Below are 21534 nucleotides of genomic sequence, written 5' to 3'. Positions count from 1 at the left end.
GCTCTCACACACACACACACACACACACACACACGGTCTCTCTCTCTCACACACGGTCTCGCTTTCTCTCTCTCTCTCTCTCTCTCACACACACACACACACACACACGGTCTCTCTCTCTCTCTCACACACACACACGGTCTCTCTCTCACACACACGTGCTTTCACACACACAAACACACACGCGCGCTTTCACACACACAAACACACACGGTCTCTCTCTTACACACACACACACACACGTGCGCTCTCTCTTACATACACACACGCTCTCTTACACACACGCTCTCTCTCTCTCTCACACGGTCTCTCTCTCTCTCTCTCTCTCTCTCTCTCACACACACGCGCTCTCTCTCACACACACACACACACGCTCTCTCTCACACACACACACACACGCTCTCTCTCTCACACACGCTCTCTCTCTCTCACACACAAGCACTCTCGCTCTCTCTCTCACACACACGCGCTCTCTCTCACACACACGCTCTCTCTCTCTCACACACGCTCTCTCACACACACACACACACACACACACGTTCTCTCTCTCACACAAGCACTCTCTCACTCTCCCACACACACGCTATCACACACACTCTCACACTTACAGACACACACACTCTCACTCTCTCACTGACACACACAGATTATGCACACACACACTCAGCATCATGAGCCGTGAGTCAGCACTAGCGCCAGACGCTGAGGAAACCTTCAAGCGCTGCGTTCAGACGCTGGTTTTGCTGATCTCTGATTTCAGCTTCTCTGCACCGCGATCAGATCTTATAAAACTGCCGCAACTTTTACAAGCGTGTTGTTTCTCCAAACCGAGGACACAAATGCAGATTTGATTTTACGCTCGGAACTCTTTGTTTTGCGTCTGCGAGCAAACAGCGCCGTCCCAGCATGCAATAGCCGTCATTTCAGCGTCTAGGTTAACTATAGACCCGATAGAGCCGGCTATGAGGAACACACTTCTAGACAAAATAACCTTGAATTTGGTTACATGTCGTTTTTGCCGAAAACAACATGCGAGATGTGTGATATTCCATCATGTAAGCAAAGTCTACAGTGATTACAAGGTGTTCGGTTTCATTTCTTCACTCATTTCATTTCTTTATCTAATTGATGACTAGTCTATTCTTGGGCGATGGTTTAGACGTCTATTTAATTTTCACTTACAGCCCAAATTCTGCCTTGTTTTAGCCTAGACGTCTGGACTGTGTTTGGACGCTATTAGACATCTTTTAAACGCAAAACTGCTTGCTGGGCTCAGTAACTGCAGCTGCGCTGGAGCGAGGGAGACTCTGGTGAAGGAGATGAAGGAGACTCTGACCTTTGGCTGCGGTCAGCATGGTGGAGGCCAGCTCGCACTGCTGGGACTCGATGTGGCTGAGGGTGAACCACCGCGGGTAACGGTTGGGGACGACTGATACTATATGGTGAGGCCGGGACATGTCACCCGAAGGAGCCGTGGATTCCAACACTGGTAACCTACCAATGAAAGAGACAGCAACATCGTCAGTTTCAGAAACAGCAGAACAGTCAGAGCAAAACACACACACACACACTCTCGCTCTCACACACACGCACGCTCACTCACACACACGCTCTCACACACACACGTTCTCACACACACGCTCTCACACACACACGCACGCTCACTCACACGCACACGCTCTCACACACACACACGTTCTCACACACACACACACACGCTCACTCACACACACACGCTCACTCACACACACACGCTCTCACACACACACACGCTCTCACACACACACGCACGCTCACTCACACGCACACGCTCTCACACACACACACGTTCTCACACACACACACACACGCTCACTCACACACACACGCTCACTCACACACACACGCTCACTCACACACGCTCTCACACACACACGCTCTCACACACACACACACACGCTCTCACACACACACACACGCTCTCACACACGCTCTCACACACACACGCTCTCACACACACACACACGCTCTCACACACACACGCTCTCACACACACACGCTCTCACACACACACGCTCTCACACACACACGCTCTCACACACACGCTCTCACACACACACACACGCTCTCACTCACACACACACGCTCTCACTCACACACACACGCTCTCACACACACACGCTCTCACACACACACACGCTCTCACACACACACACACGCTCTCACTCACACACACACGCTCTCACACACACACACGCTCTCACACACAAACACGCTCTCACACACACACACGCTCTCACACACACACACGCTCTCACACACACACACGCTCTCACACACACACACGCTCTCACTCACACACACACGCTCTCACACACACACACACACACACGCTCTCTCACACACACACGCTCTCACACACACACACGCGCTCTCACACACACACACACACGCTCTCACACACACACACACGCTCTCACTCACACACACACGCTCTCACTCACATGCTCTCACACACACACACGCTCTCACACACACACACGCTCTCACACACACACACACGCTCTCACACACACACACACGCTCTCACACACACACACACGCTCTCACTCACACACACACGCTCTCACTCACACACACACGCTCTCACACACACACACACGCTCTCACACACACACGCTCTCACACACACACACACACACACACACACACACACACACACGCTCTCACACACACACACGCTCTCACACACACACACGCTCTCACACACACACACGCTCTCACACACACACACGCTCTCACACACACACACGCTCTCACACACACACACGCTCTCACACACACGCTCTCACACACACGCTCTCACACACACGCTCTCACACACACGCTCTCACACACACGCTCTCTCACACACACGCTCTCACACACGCTCTCACACACACACGCTCTCACACACACACGCTCTCACACACACACGCTCTCACACACACACGCTCTCACACACACACGCTCTCACACACACACGCTCTCACACACACACGCTCTCACACACACACACGCTCTCACACACACGCTCTCACACACACGCTCTCACACACACGCTCTCACACACACACACACACGCTCTCACACACACACACACACACACGCTCTCACACACACACACACACACGCTCTCACACACACACGCTCTCACACACACACACACGCTCTCACACACACACACACACGCTCTCACACACACACGCTCTCACACACACACGCTCTCACACACACATGCTCTCACACACACACAGCTGTGTTTTTGTGATATATGAGGACATTCCACAGGCGTAATGACTTTTATACTGGACAAACTGTATATTCTGTCCCCCTACACTGCCCCTATCCCTAAACCTGCCCATCACAGGAGACATGCTGCATTTTTACATAAAAAAAAAAAAAAGTTTTTTAAGCTATTTGAAATATGAGGACTCATGCAATGTCCTCATATATCACGTGTAAGTTGTAATACCAGTGTAATATGCATGTCATTATACACATTTGTGTCCTCATATATCACAAAAACAAAAGCACACACACACACGCGCTCACACACACACACGCTCTCACACACACGCTCTCACACACACGCTCTCACACACGCTCTCACACACACGCTGTCAAACACACACACGCTCTCAAACACACACACGCTCTCAAACACACACACGCTCTCAAACACACACACGCTCTCAAACACACACGGTCTCACTCACACACACGATCCAAAATAAAATATTGTGTTTACATAATATATGTGTGTGTACTGTGTATAACTATTTTGTATATATATATATATATATATTGGTTGCCATTAACTGACCAGGAAGTGATTTATGGACGTAAATGATGATTTAAAAAAGGTTTCAACAGCTCTAGAACCACAGCAGAGGTTCCTCTGGGAAAGGACAGTGTGTCGGTCAAAAACAGAGGTTTTGCTGTATTGTTTAAGCCAGATAACATGAGCCTGGAGGCGGCCTTTACACACACACACACACACACACACTTAATACTACAACGAGTCCAACAGGAGCGTCCAGCTGGATTCGACCCTGTTTTAGGCATGACATGAACTTCAGAGATCTTTAATACAAGCAAATTTTAGCCTTGCACTTACAAAATAGACATCCTCATTATGACAGATGTCGAATATGACCTTGTAAATTGCCCATTAGCTGCATGTTGGGCATCTTTAAGGCTACTTTCTGTATCTAGCATGCCTTTCCAGTCATATGCAGCTTCCAATCATCTATCCGATCAAGCATCTTCATGTCAGAGCAGGATTCGTGCCGCGCAAATATGTCAAAGCATCATGTCCTGGCATGGAGATAATTACGGAGCTATCTACAAAAGGGAATTGTATGATGAGGGGATCAGGCCTCGTCTGAGCCGATGCCACGGAGAGCAGTTATTTGGAGACGTGGTCTTTTTATAGAGAAAGTCGATACTGAGCCGAAGCTCCTGCGCTGGCTAAATATAGCTGGATCTTTGTTTGATACCATTGACTTTATATGTGTATCCTGAGCTGAAAATCCCCCGCTAAACACAATCCAATCAAAATATAATACAATACCAGAGAGATTTGGTGACATGATTTGTGTGTGTGTGTGTGTGAGTGTGTGTAGGTTGGTCAAAAAAGGAAGATTAATAAAACATATGAGGAAATCTGTGACAAGATGTCGATGTAAATCTGTTGGACCAGAAGCATAAAACAGCATCCGATCAAAGCGTGATGTTCACAGTGAAATCCCATGAGTCCACTGTGCTTAACTGCATATTAAACATCAAATGTGGTTGTGTGTTTTTGCTTCCAGTGTGCACAGAAAAACGATGACATCACGCCTGGTTAGGACACAGTTTAAGACAGAGGTCTCAAACTCGCGGCCCGCGGGGTGATATTTTGTGGCCCCCTACTTGACATTAAAGTTTAATGTTAGTGCGGCCCGTCGTTGCATGTGCCGCGTTAAATATAAATAAAAATAAATGTATCCCTTATGGGCTACCATAGATAGTCTCGTGACAGCTTACGGTGGGTTTGTTGTCAATAGTTGTCATAGACAACCGCGAAGTACAAACACACTGCGCGCCTGGAAGAAATGAGCGCGTCGCTTCAATTATGAGCTCGCTTGCCGCGCGCCTACATTTGAAATAACGAACTTGAGCGCGCAAAATATGTGAGCGCGATATGTGAACGGCCCCTTGGCGAGCTAACACCAATCAGACCACGAGCTACTGGCAGCTCGCGAGCGACGTGTTGGAGAGAGACCCTGCTCTAAAACAATGTGAGAATAATCACTTTGAGCTTGTAATATGTGTCCAACAGGTTGATAAGAAGCTTTGCTTTGATTTTTGCAGTCAGTAATTTGAGACACTATACATGTGTAGAAAGAATTCAATAAGACGGGCAGACATGACTGCAAATATTTGTATTTCAAAAGCAATAATTGTTTTTCTAAGTATAATAAAAGGAAATGTGCCTTCCAAAAAAACCATTCAATATCATTAATGTGTTGTATAAAGAAAATAAAAAGGACATAAGCAAATATAAATATCACAAATATGTGTTATAGACAAAGAAAGTTTGTAAAATGAACTTCAACTGTCAGAAGACAGCTCATGAAGAACCAATCATGTACAGAAAGGAATGTTCAAATTCAGAGGAACAGTTCAGAAGAAACGTTAATAATAAATATTGAGAAGATTGGATCAGTTGTGCTCCTTTTTTGGGAATACTTGAATACTATTTTTTTGTGGAATACTTGATGCGACCCCGCCTGACCCCGACTCTACCTCCAGCGGCCCCCAGTTAAGTTGAGTTTGAGACCCCTGGGTTAAGACGTGTTGATGCACATTGGGCCTCGTTCAAGAAACACGAGCACAACAAACAAAATTGCGATGTAAATCAATCATTAAAAAACGTTATGCATAAATACCAGATATCAATCAACAAGGATTTTTTTTTTAGGTCATGTGACTAAAATTTGCCACCTTTACCTCTCATTTGCATTTGAACCAATTTGCCCAAGTGACAATTTTGTCTCAATCTCTTTCACAATTTTGCACATATATGACATTTTCAACTCCGATGGAAACAAATACTGAATTGAATGCGTCAATTAACGCAACAAGCAGAACTGATTTCTGTATTGTTAATTCATAAAACTTTGAAACACACACACACATCAATTTACGCAAGAATAGTTGTATGAACGATTTACACAGATATTAGTTTTGCTTGTTTCATGTGTTTTTCATGTTTTGTGTGTGTATCTCTCTCTCTCTCTCACACACACACACACTCACACTCTCTCTATCACACACACACACACTCTCTCACGCTCATACATCAATTTACGCAATAGATGTATGAACGATTTACACAGATATTAGTTTTGCTTGTGTTTCATGTGTTTTTTGTGTTTTGTGTGTATCTCTCTCACACACACACTCACACTCTCTCTATCACACACACACACTCTCTCACGCTCATACATCAATTTTCGCAAGAATAGATGTATGAACAATTTACACAGATATTATTTTGCTTGTGTTTCATGTGTTTTTCATGTTTTGTGTGTGTATCTCTCTCTCACACACACACTCACACTCTCTCTATCACACACACACTCTCTCTCACGCTCATACATCAATTTACGCAAGAATAGATGTATGAACGATTTACACAGATATTAGTTTTGCTTGTGTTTCATGTGTTTTTCGTGTTTTGTGTGTATCTCTCTCTCTCACACACACTCACACTCTCTCTATCACACACACACACACACACACACACACACACACTCACACACACTCTCTCTCTCTCACACACACACACACACACACACTCTCTCTTACACACACTCTCTCTCTCACGCTCACACACAGACTCTCGCTCTCTTACACTCACACACTCTCTCTCACACACACACACACACACACACACACACACACACACACACACACACACACACACACACACACACACACACACACACACACACACACACTCTCTCTCTTACACACACTCTCTCTCCCACACTCACACACAGGGTTTGCCACATACACAAACGGCCATAAACACACACGCGGGTCGAGAGTGTGTGTGTGTGTGTGTGGTGAAAGCAGCGCTCTGCATTACCTCTGCAGCCCAAATTAGACTCAACGACACATATTTATTATTCACACTTTTTCAAAAACTCATTTTCAGTGGGCATGAATTATTTAGCAGTTTTCCAAGCAAAAGGCGCTTTTTGATTAAACGGTGCCCCAGATAACCTCACGCCCTATACACACACACACACACGAGAATCAGTGGAGATGTAACTGTGCCTTCTCTGGGTGAGCGAAGGCGATTAAAACAAGAGACGGAAGGGGAAACCGAGCCAGTCGTGTGTGTGTGTGTGTGTGTGTGTGTTACTGTAGGTGGAAGTGACGGTTTTCGTGTGGCCTGTGGAAACTCACCGCATTGCTCTCAGTGCAATTTTGTACGCCAGTTCGGCATCGTGAGGTAGGAGGCATGTGAAGAGATACTTGGCAAACGTGTGCATCGGAACGCTCTCTCTATAGATGAGCTCTCCCAGACCACTGTAGGGCCCACCTGCAAGAGAAAACACACTGCGTGAGACACACTACACATCCAGGAACAGTTGCATTTATTCTCATTTAAATCAGGGATTCCTGAACTTTTGTGTCAGCCGAACCCCTTTGACCTAAATCATTTTTTTAACCCCATAAAGCCTACAGTATGATGGTTGATGCACACATCTCTAAGGCTTTTAAATGATCAACATGATCAAAACTTTGCTGATAAACCTGTCGCACACAATCTAATACAGTCCTTCTGTCGTCTGATTTTAAACAAGTAAAAAACCTTTTAGTATAATTTTAAAAACGTCCCCCTTATGCTCGGGTCTTTTAGCTGTAAAATCTTGTTTTTTATAAAGTAAATGTAAGAATAACTTTGATATTGTTAGTAATATTTCAAGATAAACACTGAAGCCACTTCGGTTTACTTGATTATCCATATCATGAGTCTCAAATATGATCATCAGGAAGGTTTATTTGTTAATTTCTCAATCATTATTGTATTGCATTGCATTATATATTACAACTACAGAGCTTTGATCATAAAACTAAGTATTTAAATATCATCTTAAGACATATTGGCAGTTATTGATATTTATATCAATTTTATGTAAGTATCTGCTATAAAGATCCCATTGATTTACATTACAAGCATCAGAATTTCATCACTTTTTGTCCATATAAATATCAGCATCTGCAGCAAATTGCATATTTTTGCTCAGTTTGAGTATCTGAATAAAATTTAGCGTTTTTCCCTCCTTATTCTCTCTATATGAGCCATAAAAGCCTGATGCATCAAATTTGTACTCAAAAAGATTGTTTAAATGTTCAATAAACTACTCCATTATAAAAATAATAATAATTCTGACCATTATTTCACATGTCGGGCTTTACAGGGTTAATGTCAATTTAACAACACTTTGTCATTTTCATGGTTCTCTGATGTTGGTAAATGGTCACATGTCATGCAAGTAAACAAATAAAATATTTCATAATTTTAAGTATTTATTTTATATTGTATATAGTATTTATTTTCATTAATATGTCCTAATCAATGTCTTTAGATGTAAAACTTTTGTGAATGTTTAAAACGACATCCAGTCATTAAGTTATTTTTTGTACATTTCTCTATCAGCAATGTTAACAACACAAGTGTGAAAGCGCGATTGGTGACTTCAATAAAGCTGTCGTACGATTTCAGAAGATATAACACATGCAGAAGCTGTGAGATGTGGTTAGAAATGCACAGATTTCTTGGTACAAACAGGGTGTAAGAGTGTGAGAAAGAAACGCCTTAGGAGGTTCCCGTTTCACCTCACACACACACCCAAGATACCCTTCTGTATGACACATCAAAATCACAAAGAGCCGTGGCGGAGCACTTCAAATAACCCCATGCATATCGCCGTCTCGAACATCATAGTTCGGTCGTAGGTCAAGAACACACACTGATATCATCCTCTCTGAAAAGCTGCACGTTATCCATTTCCAGGCGAAACGCACAAAAAGCAGGCCGAGATGGGCTTGTGCTGCATCATGGGTAATCTACTTACAGATCGTTTTACAGACCCTCCCCCTCCTCATCCTCAAACCAGATGAAAACCACACACCCACTTTCAAGAGCACAGGCCTTTTTCACACTTGCCTACAATATAAAGCCATATGTGAGAGCTTAGCTTTCCCAGTCATTAGATTATTTGTGACTGAGAGCGCAGCGACCACAAGCCTCTTCACAAATACACACGGCACTAGACACACACAGACACCGACAAAGCAACCAAACTAAACATTCATTGGTGCTGCCTACCTAGGCACTATACAAATGCCAATATGTGATGCTCTCAAATAGGCAGTGACTCACAAATAGGCTAGCGCTACCCATGTGAAGTGCATGAGAGACTTAGCATGGTGCTAAGCATAAAAACACACATTAAACACAAATATTTGGTCAAATAATATATATATATATTAGTCCAATTAAATATTTAAGTACACAATCAGCATTTATCTCAACTAATTAGCCATCAAGAATTCATTTTTATACTGAGAATCTCTGCATCCCTTATCAGATTATATAAATATATAAATTATACTGCAATTACACTGCAGAGCAAATGCAATCCCAGAATGCCGCCTTGTGACGAGCTTTGAGAAAAAAAAATACATTTAAGATGGCTATATATTTCATTACTAAGTACATATTTAAAAAAATAGGACAAACATATCAGGTAAAATTTAATTGGACTGTTTTCATGCTTATTAGAGCATCAAGTTGTTAGCTTAGCAACATTGTAATGTCTTTCAAGGGATGCAAGAGTCAGCTATCTATTCAAACCAAAATGTAGGTAAGCACCGATATGAACATTTTGGCCGATACCGATAACCGATAATTCTTCATATTTGAAAGCCGATAACCGATATATTGGCCGATAAATCTAAATCCAAATTTTTATTTAATTTTTGAGAGCCTGATTACAAAAGTCTCACCATATCCCAAGCACACAATTTTATGTAGCCGATGTGACAGACTTGTCAGCGCTGCACATGTTGAACTGAACTTTATTTTCCTGTTTTGAAGTGATTCCAATCATGTTTCAAGCAATTCAAAACCATCATGTTGAACAGTTGCACATCTGAAGGAAATAATACATTATTTATCGGCTTTAATATATCAGACACATTTTCTCATTGGCCCGATACCGATAACATTAAAAATGAACATATATCGGCCGATAAGGATATGGTGGCCGATATATTGTGCATCCCTACTGAAATGTAAAACAATAGCTCAACAAATTCACATTTAAAATATTTGATACATTCTGATGCTTAACTGCTTATTGTGTTTAAATAGCATTACAAAAAAACATTTCAGGTTGGTAAAGCCATTGAGCATGTGGAGTCGCAAGCGCATCTCAGAACATTGACTTTTTCCTATAGAAGATTCTAGAGGTAGCTGAGGTTACGCTATGAGATTACCATTGGCCGATTGGCTCTTTTATTTAAAAGGCTTAGACTTATTCCACACATTCTCCCATTCATAGTAATACGAGTGAACTGTTCAATTGAACTATCTATGTAGCCGATAGACAGCAAGGCAGCTCACTAGGCTTGGAACAGAGCTGCAGTCACGTCTTGCTAAAGTTACTAACTAAACACACACACACAGAACAGCTGAGCATGCTAACTCTATTACGGCGTGTGCTGGAAGGGGACATCCAGCATGCTCTGGATGTCTCTCAGTGTGAGAACGCTCTTGTTGTTTTGTTGGATTTTCATATTTGGCCAGAACTCCCCCAAACCCTGTAGCCAATCGAATGCATGCCTTCCTGTTTATTGTTCCCCCGTCACGCTCTTGGCATTTGCTGGGTGGAGGAATCCACACTGCGGGGCCAGTTTATCAGTTCTCTTCATTCTTTCAAAACAACCCAGTGGCGTTTAGAGGCAGAAGACCGTTTCGTTTTACTCCCAACACCAGCCGCGAGTGAAACAAACAGCCTCGTCCACCACTGAGCACTTTTACACATACTGAACACCGCTCTGAGGGAAATGTAACCTAATGCAGTCTGTAACTTTGTTAAACTGGGAAAACAAGAAGTAAACAAGAATGGTCCTTAACCCTGCAAAAGTTAGCAACTTTCCAAATTTCTGAATGGTTTCTAGGGCATTGCTAAGCTGTTGTAGGTGATAAAGAGTCCGTTTCTAAGGTATTCTTAGTGGTTACAAGGGCCTTGAAAAGTACGCGACCACCTAGCAAGGCCCAAGCAACCACCCAGAACACCCTAGCACTGCCCTAGAAACAACTGGTGAGTTTCGCAGAGGAAATGTCTATGATGTTGTGATCCCTAGATCTGTTCACTTCACATCATGCTGATTTCTGTATGTTTATTTTTACGCTTATTGGACTATAAACTTTTGGAGGGTCCCGTTCGTGGGTTTAGCTCCCATACTAGTTAAACAACTAAACCAGCAAATGAAGGTCTTTAGGATATAGGAACTTCTAATCAGGTGTATTGGAGAAGGTTGGAGCTAAACTCTGCAGGAATGCAGTCCTCAAGGAGCAGGATTTTGACAACTCTTGTCTAAACCATGTGCAATACTTGAGCAAATTGTTAAAGGCATGCTTCATAAACAAAGTATTTGGCTAGATATTTAGCTGACGCATGAGGAAATCAAATGCATCCATTCCACAATTGTTAACTACATCCAAATTGCTTCCTCAGGCTTTTGATATCTTTTAGCTTTAGTTAATGAAAAACCAAATAGTAATCGCCATCGTTCCCTCCGGTTGCACCGTAAATCTACGAAAGCACCAATACTTACCCTCTAATAGGAAGACAGCTTGCTTGCGGAAGATCTTGACCAGGGTATCGTCCAGGTCCACTTCCTGCAGTTTGGCGATCAGGTGCTCCTCGTTGCGGCACACCTTCTCTTGGGCGTAGAGTCCATCGGGCATGATTCTTTGCTGACCCAGTCCCATCAGGGCCGTTTCCACCGCCAGGGACAGGTATGATTCACCCTCCTCCAGGAATCGGCGCGTGGACGGAAACAAGAGCAGCTCGCTGTGCTTGCTCGAGCTCATTGTGCTGGCTGCAGAGGGCAAGAAACAGAAAGCACGTAAGAAACTGGGAGGTGGTGACACCTCAAGAGTTAACCACTGTAGTGAGACCTTCCTCCCAGGCACCGGTTCTTAGACAGGTCTTGTCGTATAATGAGGCACCAGAGAGGAACTCTGCCTGGTCTAATGAAGCAGCTCAGCCGGATAGGGCATAAGGCAAGGCATGCTCAATTAGGCTCCTGAGTGACTGAGGTAATGCACTGTACCCTGGACTCGCAAATGCATTGGATAGTTCATGCATCGCATTCATACCTGTGAGATGGTGCGAAATGCTGTTGGATATGACGAGGCTCAGGCTGTATTTAGAAACTAGGAGAGAAAGAGAGACAGACAGACAGACAGGCTGAGGCCTTGCTCTTCACTCTTCACTGATCTCAAGCTATGTGGTCGCCAACTCGGACGTGCAGCTCTGAGCCTCGCAATCCTTCCAACCAATTCCGCACCAAATCCAGCTTTTTAATTGGCTGCAATGGAGTCGATTGGAAAGGCTGTTTTTTGTGCTGAGGATTGGCCCCTTAACCAATCAAAAGTCTGTATTTAGTGCGGAGGGATCAACATCTCAGCCAATTAAAAGGCTGAATATGATGTCAAGGGTTGATGCCTCAACCAGTCTCTCAACTGGCTTTGAGAAACTAATCCTTAGCACCAAATCCAGCCTTATAATTTGCTGAGAAGTCAATCTTTCTGCACCAAATCCAGTCTTAATGGGTGTGAGGAACTGATCCACACCAAATTCAGGCTTCTAATTTATTAAGAGGTCAGCCCATAAGGACCAAATCCACTTTGCTGCTTGATTAAAAAGGCTGGATTTTGTGCTGAGGATTTGCCCTAATCAAAAGGTTGGTTTTAGTGCCAAGGGTTTGACCACAGCCAATTAAAAGGCTGGATTGACTCCTCAACCAGTGTTGATTGGCTATGAGTTCCTTTCATCAGTTCCTTTAACTGGCTGAGAGGTTAATCCCTCAGCACCAAATCCAGTCTTTTCATTGGCTGTGAGGAACCGATTTGGCGCTAAGGAGTCGGTCCCATAGAACCAAATCTATCCTTTTGATTGGCTGCAATGGATTTGATGCCTCATCTTTTGATTGGCAGTGAGGAATTAAACCTAAAGACCAAATCTATCTGATTGGCTGGGCGTCATCGATCCCTCAGCACCAATTCCAAGCTTTTAATTGGACGTAACGAGTCATTCCCTCAGGTTTCTATAATTGAAATTCCACTATGCAAAGACAGGGCTAAAATAAGATGCAATTTGCATTAAGGCCTAAAGATATGCTAAGATTAAAACAAGTTTCATAAAAGGAATTTTGAGCAAACCCCTCCTTTAAAACCTTGAAAGACACAGCAAAATGGTCATGTGCTAAAAAACACATAAAAAAACCCTGGATTTCTGATCGTTCATGCCGTTATTATTTTTAACAGCAAAGTGAATCCAGGGCTCCGTGATCTTGGTTACACATTAATACCAATGGTGACTCATTTGGGGCTAATAATGAGAAGCATCATAATGTTTTAATGATGCCTCTTTGGACCCGTGCAGATGGCTCCGGGAGGATTTAATGTCCTAATCAAAAATGAGCGCAAAGAGGGAAGCTCGAGGCTTCACACCTTCTTTTATTCTGCAATCCCACCACCAAATCTCTTTCTTTCTCCTTCACTAATAAACTCAAAGTTCAAAGAAAACCACAGAGATAGAGAAATAAAAGCCAGTGCTTTGGCTTAAGGGGAGCCTTGTCTACTCGTGGACTAACTGAACAGCCTCTTCAGCTGGGGAATTAGGAGAGATACGTCTGGAAAGTTACGGCTCCTACATAGTCTACAGATCCACATATCCGGTGTCATGCAAAATCCTATCCCATTCAAAATCTCTTTTGGACCATAGGACTCCTAATTAGGTATAAGTTTGTTTGCATGCACACTAGGCTAATGGCTCATCGGTGCCTATCTTGAGTTGGAGACGGGCGATCGCACCTACGCTTTCTGATGCCAATCAGAACAGGCATAAGCCCAAAGGCAACAATAACGTATAATTGCAGCACCATGTTCTCTGATTGTGAGACAGTCATCTCTCCAATCAAAGCTCATGAATAAGAGATGGGAACAGAAAACATTAAAATTAAAAGTGCATTAAAAATGCAGCAGGGAAGAATAAAGTTACTACTTTTAGGCTCAGATAAAAGAGACTCACTCTTTACTCTTAATATATACCATATCTTTTTAATCAGAGTCTAAAGTAGAAGCATAAGTGAGGTTAGTTAGAGAGACAGTTGATCGGTCCTACTACGGTGGCCTAAAAATGTGCGGAAAACTCACATTGTGTCAATAACAAAGCAAAAACTATGTTCCTTAATTTTACAGCCATGAAGCACATGCTGTATAAATGTTTACATTAACAGTTTTAACTATAAATATTACAGAGGATGCTTAAGACGCCTGACGCTTTAACAGGGTGTTAATAGGACTTGACAGTTTCAGCTAGTTCATAAAAACACTCTGTAAATAACATGAATCATAAAGATTGTGATGTGCTACAGCATCTCGCGTCACAGTACCTGAGAAATCTAGAAACCCTCCTTGCGAACCGTCTTCATCCCCGCGGCCGGTTTCCATCAGCGTGCTGAAGAGCGTCCCGATGGGGTCCAGAGGGTGTCCCACCCATCCTTCTAGATTAGTGATGGACGTCACCCCTTTATGAAGCAAATCTAGAGGCAGAAAAAAATAAAAGGGTTTGTTTACCTTATATCTTGACCTTAGGGATGCACGATATAGGATTTTGGCCGATATTCGATATGCCGATATTTTCAGACTAATTTTGCCCGATACTGATACCGATATATTTGTGTGTTTTTTTTAAGTGCAAAAAAAGCTTATTAAAGCTTCTATTAAAGTTCTCAGTCAAGAGCAGTAAGTGATTTCCTCTTTGAGTTTTGTTGTTTTATTAACATTAACGAGATAGTTCTCCCCAAAATTTAAATTGTCATCATTTACTCTCTCAAGTTTCTTTCTTCTGTTGAAAATAAAAGTTATTTGGAAGAATGTGGCTAACCAAACAGTTGCTGTACTTCAGTGACTTCCATAGTATATTTAAGCACAAGAAAGAAATGAATACAGGTTTGGAACAACATTAGAGTAAATAATGACAGAATTTTTATTTCTGGGTGCAGTATCTCTTTAAGGACAAGCAGCAGCATTGTCTCTTTAAGAACTGCACGCGACGCGTCTAATATACACGCATTTGACAAGCAGATTTTCTCTGTTTGCTTTCACTTTAGACATAACCAACTTTGTTTATGTAAACCTTGTGTGTATTTGACAGTATCAGCGCAATAAGACTCGAAAGATTAGTCCAGTATGCAGGCGCTGTGACAGGCTTTTAGTTCCTGTGAGCGTCGGGTGTAACGCGCTCAGAAAAGCGGATGTTAGAACAGCGCATCAGCACGTGAATGACATGTTTAACTAGCAAGACTTTGACGCACATGCAAATAATGAACTTTTGTGAATTGCAGTGTCCCGTGAGTGTAACTCTACCTCTGCGTTTACATGTGATGTGATGTGAATGTACGTCGCGTTGTACAGTATGTTGAGATGAAGGCGCCAGAATTGAACTGATAGAATGCACGATACTATGATTTTTCTTCAAAAGCAGATCGCGGAGACATTTTAATCGTCCACGATCAAAAACCGTGAGACGCACACCCCTAGTTGGAAGTTTAAGTTGCTGGCGCTCATGCTTCGTTCGCGTCACGTGCGCATAGGAAACACGCCACCCTATCGGCAAGGCTCATCGGCAGAAATATTCATATCGGCCGATGCCGATGATGGTCATTTTAAGCTTTTATCGGCCGATACCGATGTTGTCCCGATATCATCGTGCATCCATACTTGACCTTATATCGTACCTTGTTATTGCAAAATAACCAAGATGGCGGACAATTTTTCTCAGTACTGTCATGCATTGATAGAAAACAGTGTAAAAATGCACAATTGCACTATTTTATGTGCTTATTAGGGTATCGAGTGGTTATTAAAATGACTAACATTTCTTCTAACAGTTGATTCTAGAATCACGTGAACTCCCAGAATGCATTGCAAAGAACTTTCATCCAAAAATGGAAGATGAATGGAGAGAAATTATATTTAATTTAAAACAAAAACAAATACGTAATATATTGATAAAAACAGCACACCTGCCAAGAGACAAACCCGCACATGCAGTCTGACTTTGTGAGGCGATTTCCTTAAACATGCGTCTCTTGTGGAAATCACTGCACTAGTGTTTTACATAAAGCCCAGGACCGGGCCATAGAGCCGCCTCATTTGAATAATATGAATTATGCGTGGGCACTTTCACCACAACAAGTAGTCATTTGCATTTAAATGCAATTGACCTGAGCCCTGCTGGGCACAAGTGGACATTCAGCTCTAGTGAAGAGCAGTGCTGCATGAAACCGTTACCTGGCCATTAGATACCGAGACACAGAGCACAGGCACACGCTGCTGAAAAGATAATTGGGTAACAATGCTACCATTTTTGGCCTTTTTGGCACTGTTAGTGATACAGATAACAGAAAAAGGACAGGAAATGATGGAGAGAAAATGCCAGATTCAAACTCCACGGGATTTGCATCAAAGTGCCTGCAAGATCAAAAAAAAAAAAAGATTCCAGTGACAAGCAATTTGTTAGTCCACACCAGACGCCACTACGAGATGCGACAAAGTCAATCCCAAATCACAGCCGTGTGGGCGGAGTCTCTCTGCAAGCGCACTGCACTCGCAACCAAATCAATCAAAAAAATCACAGCCAATCAGAAGAGAGCATGGGCGGAGTCTCTCTGCAAGCACACTGCACTCGCAACCAAATCAATAAAAAAAATCACAGCCAATCAGAAGAGAGTATGGGCGGAGTCTCTCTGCAAGTGGACTGCATTTGCAACCAAATCAATCAAAAAAATCACAGCCAATCAGAAGAGTGTGTGGGCGGAGTCTCTCTGCAAGCACACTGCACTCGCAACCAAATCAATAAAAAAAAATCACAGCCAATCAGAAGAGAGTATGGGCGGAGTCTCTCTGCAAGTGCACTGCACTCGCAACCAAATCAATAAAAAAATCACAGCCAATCAGAAGAGAGTGTGGGCGGAGTCTCTGCAAGCGCACTGCACTCGCATCCAAATCAATCAAAAAAAATCACAGCCAATCAGAAGAGATTGTGGGCGGAGCCTCTCTGCAAGCGCACTGCACTCACAACCAAAATCAATCAAAAATATCACAGCCAATCAGAAGAGAGTGTGGGCGGAGTCTCTCTGAAAGCGCACTGCACTCAACCAAAATCAATCAAAAAATCACAGCCAATCAGAAGAGAGTGTGGGCGGAGTCTCTCTGCAAGCACACTGCACTCGCAAACAAATGGATATATAATCAAATTCACACATATGACACCATTTTAAAACCGTTAAAAATAAATACTGAGTGACTGAAACAATCTTTGCCATAGAACGTGTTCATTCACAGTTTGAACGGTCTCCTTTGATTTTCAAAATCTGAGGTGAATTATCCATTATCGATAAAGGTGACGCGAAATGATATTCAAACTCACATTAAATAAACTAAAAGCATATAATTAGTACCTGAGATTGATTGCATATTGATGTTCCAGCCACAACGTCGCAGAAATAGAAACATTTTGCGGCGTTGTCACATCTGGTTACGGTGTAATATATCATGCAATATAACATGGAGTGAATATTATGCAAATAAGCAGTGATGCGACACAGGAGCTACCAATAGGAACTCAGACATGGTCTCTCTCCTGTAGTCGAATGTTGCTCCTGTAGTCGAAAGTTCATTTTAGCTCATGTTTCATTCTATAAGATTTGCCTCTTCCCACATACAGCAGTAATATTAAACGATGCATGGAAAACCGTGCCGCCTAAGGAAGTTCATGATAGGACGCATCATGCACTGCTGCAACTTATAATCAGACGCTTTCCCCAACCGAATGTTCATTTTTAGCAAACATCCCAGTTTTGAACTCACCTTTCTTGTGGTTTCGGAAGAGCTCCAGCTGTTTCTGCTGCTGCCGGCGCAGGGTGTTGACGATGGCGATGGCCAATCGCAGTGCTTCCCGTGGGTAACCGTGAGATCTCAGTGCATCTACTCTGGCGCAGGCCGTAGGGACGTGTTCTGCGATAAACACACAACAAAAAAATGCTTTAAAAACCTCAGACGAGGACAATAGAGAAACATTCACCCGCACAGAAACTAAAAATTCCTTTCAGTCAAACCAAAATGTATTCAGACACCTTCAACATTTCTCGGTTTATTCGCTATAGTTTAGAAAATGGTAATAAAATATGACAAGCTGATATTTGACTGGTTTTGTCCGTCCTTCTGTTAGACTCTCACACATGAATTATGTTGAATATCTGTCAGCTGTTAAACTTAACTACACAATTAGATAAATTGGTCCCAAATTTTACTGATAGTCCAATATTTGGGTATAATATGTCAGTTTACTTTATTTCGCTCTCCTCACTTACATAAATGAACTATAGTGTCCTGCACACACTAGTGAAAAAATCTCAAAAATCTCTGGTGTCTGAATAATGTTTGGTTCTCGCTCCATATAAAGCCTCCATTCATTGCTTTTTTCCTTAAACTCGCTCTCCTTTTTTTTTCTTAATCCTATAGAACTGCACAACACAAAGAGGCGAGTCAAGCAAACGTGTTTCCCGCTCACCGTGCCACAAGGGCCAGCCGCGAGAGTCAAAGAGCGAATTTTCAGTGTTGTCATGGTAGCAGTAGTTGGTGTAGAGGTCGTCGTTGATAATGTGCTGTAAGTGGCTGTCTTGCCAGTGGAGATCGCATGCCTCGATGGCTCGCGTGAAAACCGTCCGGTGGGGCCGGGTGCCCAAATCTGAGGAAGAGGAGGAGGAGGAGAGACAGGGAAGAGAGAAAGGAAATTGCTCTGTCATTCTCAATGCTAGCTCTGAGAGCGAGGCCCGCGGGGGCCTGTCAGTCAGGGCCAAACAGTAAAACCTTCGGAAATAAGTCCGTAGATTAGTGCAGCGGGCTGAAATGTCATTCACGGGGGGTGCGGATACTGGCATGACTGCTGCAAGGTGGCTTTACACACTCCAGCCGGCTGATATAGCTATAATAAATCATTATATCAAGCCTTTTGGCAGTATTCCATATATACACTAGGGGTTTCACAATATATCGCAATACAAAAATGCATCGTTGATAGTGACAATACGTTTTGTATATAGTTCACCCAAAATAAAATTTCTGTGTGAGGGGAAAAAAAAATCAAGTTTTCAGAGTTTTAGTGTCAGTACTGCATTAAACTGCTATGTTGAATATAATGTATAATAATGCAACGGGGGAATATTTGTGAGTCCTGATAATGCAAAATGTCGGATGTTACCAGTAAAAAGTGGCTGACATCATTTTAAATATATCTATTTAAAGTGTATTCATTTACACCCACAATGCAATACCAAATTTATCATTTTAAATCAACAGTTCATTTTTTGTTAACCTTTTATCATTGGAGTATCGCAATAATATCGTATCGTGAGTTCAGTATCGTGACATCATCGTTACACCCCTAATATATACAGAAACTAAACAATCTTCATATTTTTGAGTGATAACACCAATGAATCAGTGAATTCGATTTTTAAATGTTTTTAAAAGAAGTCTCGTCTGCTGACCAAGGCTGCATTTATTTGATCAAAAATACAGTAATATTGTGATATTATTATTAATGATAATTAGCTTCTCAATAAACATTTCTTATTATCAATTAGAGCTGCACGATTCTGGATGAATTGAGATTTTAGGGAGATTCTCCCACAATTCTGAACAGACAACTAAACAAAACATGTAGTTTACTAGAGATTATGAGAAAATGTTAAGTGCTGCAGTCTATTTTTAATGTAAATTATTTTTTTTAATTTTTTTTTAAAAATGGGTTGAGTGAATGATTCAATGGATGAATCAGCATTTTTGAACGAATCTCTTGAATGATTCAATGACGATTTTTTTTAACAGTCGCTTGCCGCCACCTACTGGTGTAACGATGTAATTTATACAATCATTATTTGAAGCGGCAAGTTACTTTCAAAAGGTGATTTACTTTATTTTGACGCTTCCGTAGACATCAGTGTTTCTATTTGAACTATAAACTTTAATCCCAGTTCTTCTGTGATAATGATAATAATTTAAATAAAAAAAAAAGAATAAATTGAATATTTGTAACACAGAAATGAAACTATTTTTTCCAGGACTCTCTGATGAATAGAAAGTTCAATTAAGAGCATTAATTTGAAATAGAACCTTTTGTAACATTATAAATGTCACATTTAATCTAATTAATGTGTCTTTGCTGAATATTTAAATTTCTTCAAAAAAAAAAAAAAACGTAAACACTTAAGCAGCAAATAAAGCATTAATTTTTAGACCGTCAACAAAACATATAAACCATATCATAAATATTTAATCTAATCGCCGCACCTTAGTGCAAAATCTCTAATTAAATCTAGACATTTATCCGACTAGCCCATTCATACCCAAAGTACCCTCGGAAAGGGGAAGTCATTTCTCAGCAATTACCTGTCTGGAGCATGAATATTTATAACAAAACACATCATAAAGTCTCCGCAGACGTTGTCGCCTCGGTATAAAAGACCTGAGTAATCGAAAAGTTTCAATGGAGCTATTTCCCCCCACGGCCCCACCCCTCGCCTTGCCCAGAGTTATGATTAGCACAGCAAGGACAAAAGCCAGAGAGGAAGTAGTGAACCGCTGTTATTAGGGGCATTCCATTAGTCACACAAAGCCTAATAAAAGGGGCGCACGGTTGATTAAAACACACACCATCATCACCACACACACACACGCTTACCTTGGTTGCCGTGAGCACCCTGAGGCAAGGCATTGGTTAAATTGGGCAGCTCGTTGCCATGGTTACCGTCCTCCAAGGGACACACGTCCACACTGTTCCACTTCTTGAGCTGCCGAAGCCAAGCGGCCTTTTGCTCCGGCTTACAGTGGGGGTTCAGCACGATACACATCCACAAGGCACCTGGGAAACACACACAGATGTCGGGTTGGGTATCGTTACGTCTGAAAACGTTCAGTATTGTCTCCTGTTGGACTCTGATATGTTGTGCACTGCGAGGGACAGGTTACTGTGCCTTTAAGGCTTACAGCTGGGGTTTGCGGGAGTTCAGTAAACGCAACATGCGGTGGGGTTATTGAGTCCTGCACAAACATTGAATTTTCACGATTGCGATTTCTATTTCGAT

General features: G+C 42.3%; 1 protein-coding gene across 1 annotated transcript in view; it reads right to left on the bottom strand.

The window, feature by feature from the left end:
• Positions 1-21311, bottom strand: part of LOC130094897 (zinc finger SWIM domain-containing protein 6) — a gene marked incomplete at its 5' end in the record, with an annotated part of 26616 nt that extends 5305 nt beyond the window's left edge. The window contains 7 exons of the mRNA XM_056261428.1: positions 1337-1494; positions 7483-7618; positions 11929-12195; positions 14776-14925; positions 18257-18403; positions 18960-19136; positions 21132-21311. Of these exons, the coding sequence (XP_056117403.1) occupies positions 1337-1494; positions 7483-7618; positions 11929-12195; positions 14776-14925; positions 18257-18403; positions 18960-19136; positions 21132-21311 (1215 nt within the window). The remainder of the gene's footprint in view (positions 1-1336; positions 1495-7482; positions 7619-11928; positions 12196-14775; positions 14926-18256; positions 18404-18959; positions 19137-21131) is intronic.
• Positions 21312-21534: the final 223 nt, after the last annotated feature.

This window comes from Rhinichthys klamathensis, unplaced genomic scaffold (genome assembly GCF_029890125.1).
Source record: "Rhinichthys klamathensis goyatoka isolate OS25496 unplaced genomic scaffold, OSU_Roscu_1.1 h1tg000182l_1, whole genome shotgun sequence".
Taxonomy (NCBI): domain Eukaryota; kingdom Metazoa; phylum Chordata; class Actinopteri; order Cypriniformes; family Leuciscidae; genus Rhinichthys; species Rhinichthys klamathensis.
Note: the sequence above shows the minus strand (reverse complement) of the source record. Positions and strands in the feature narration are given on the sequence as shown.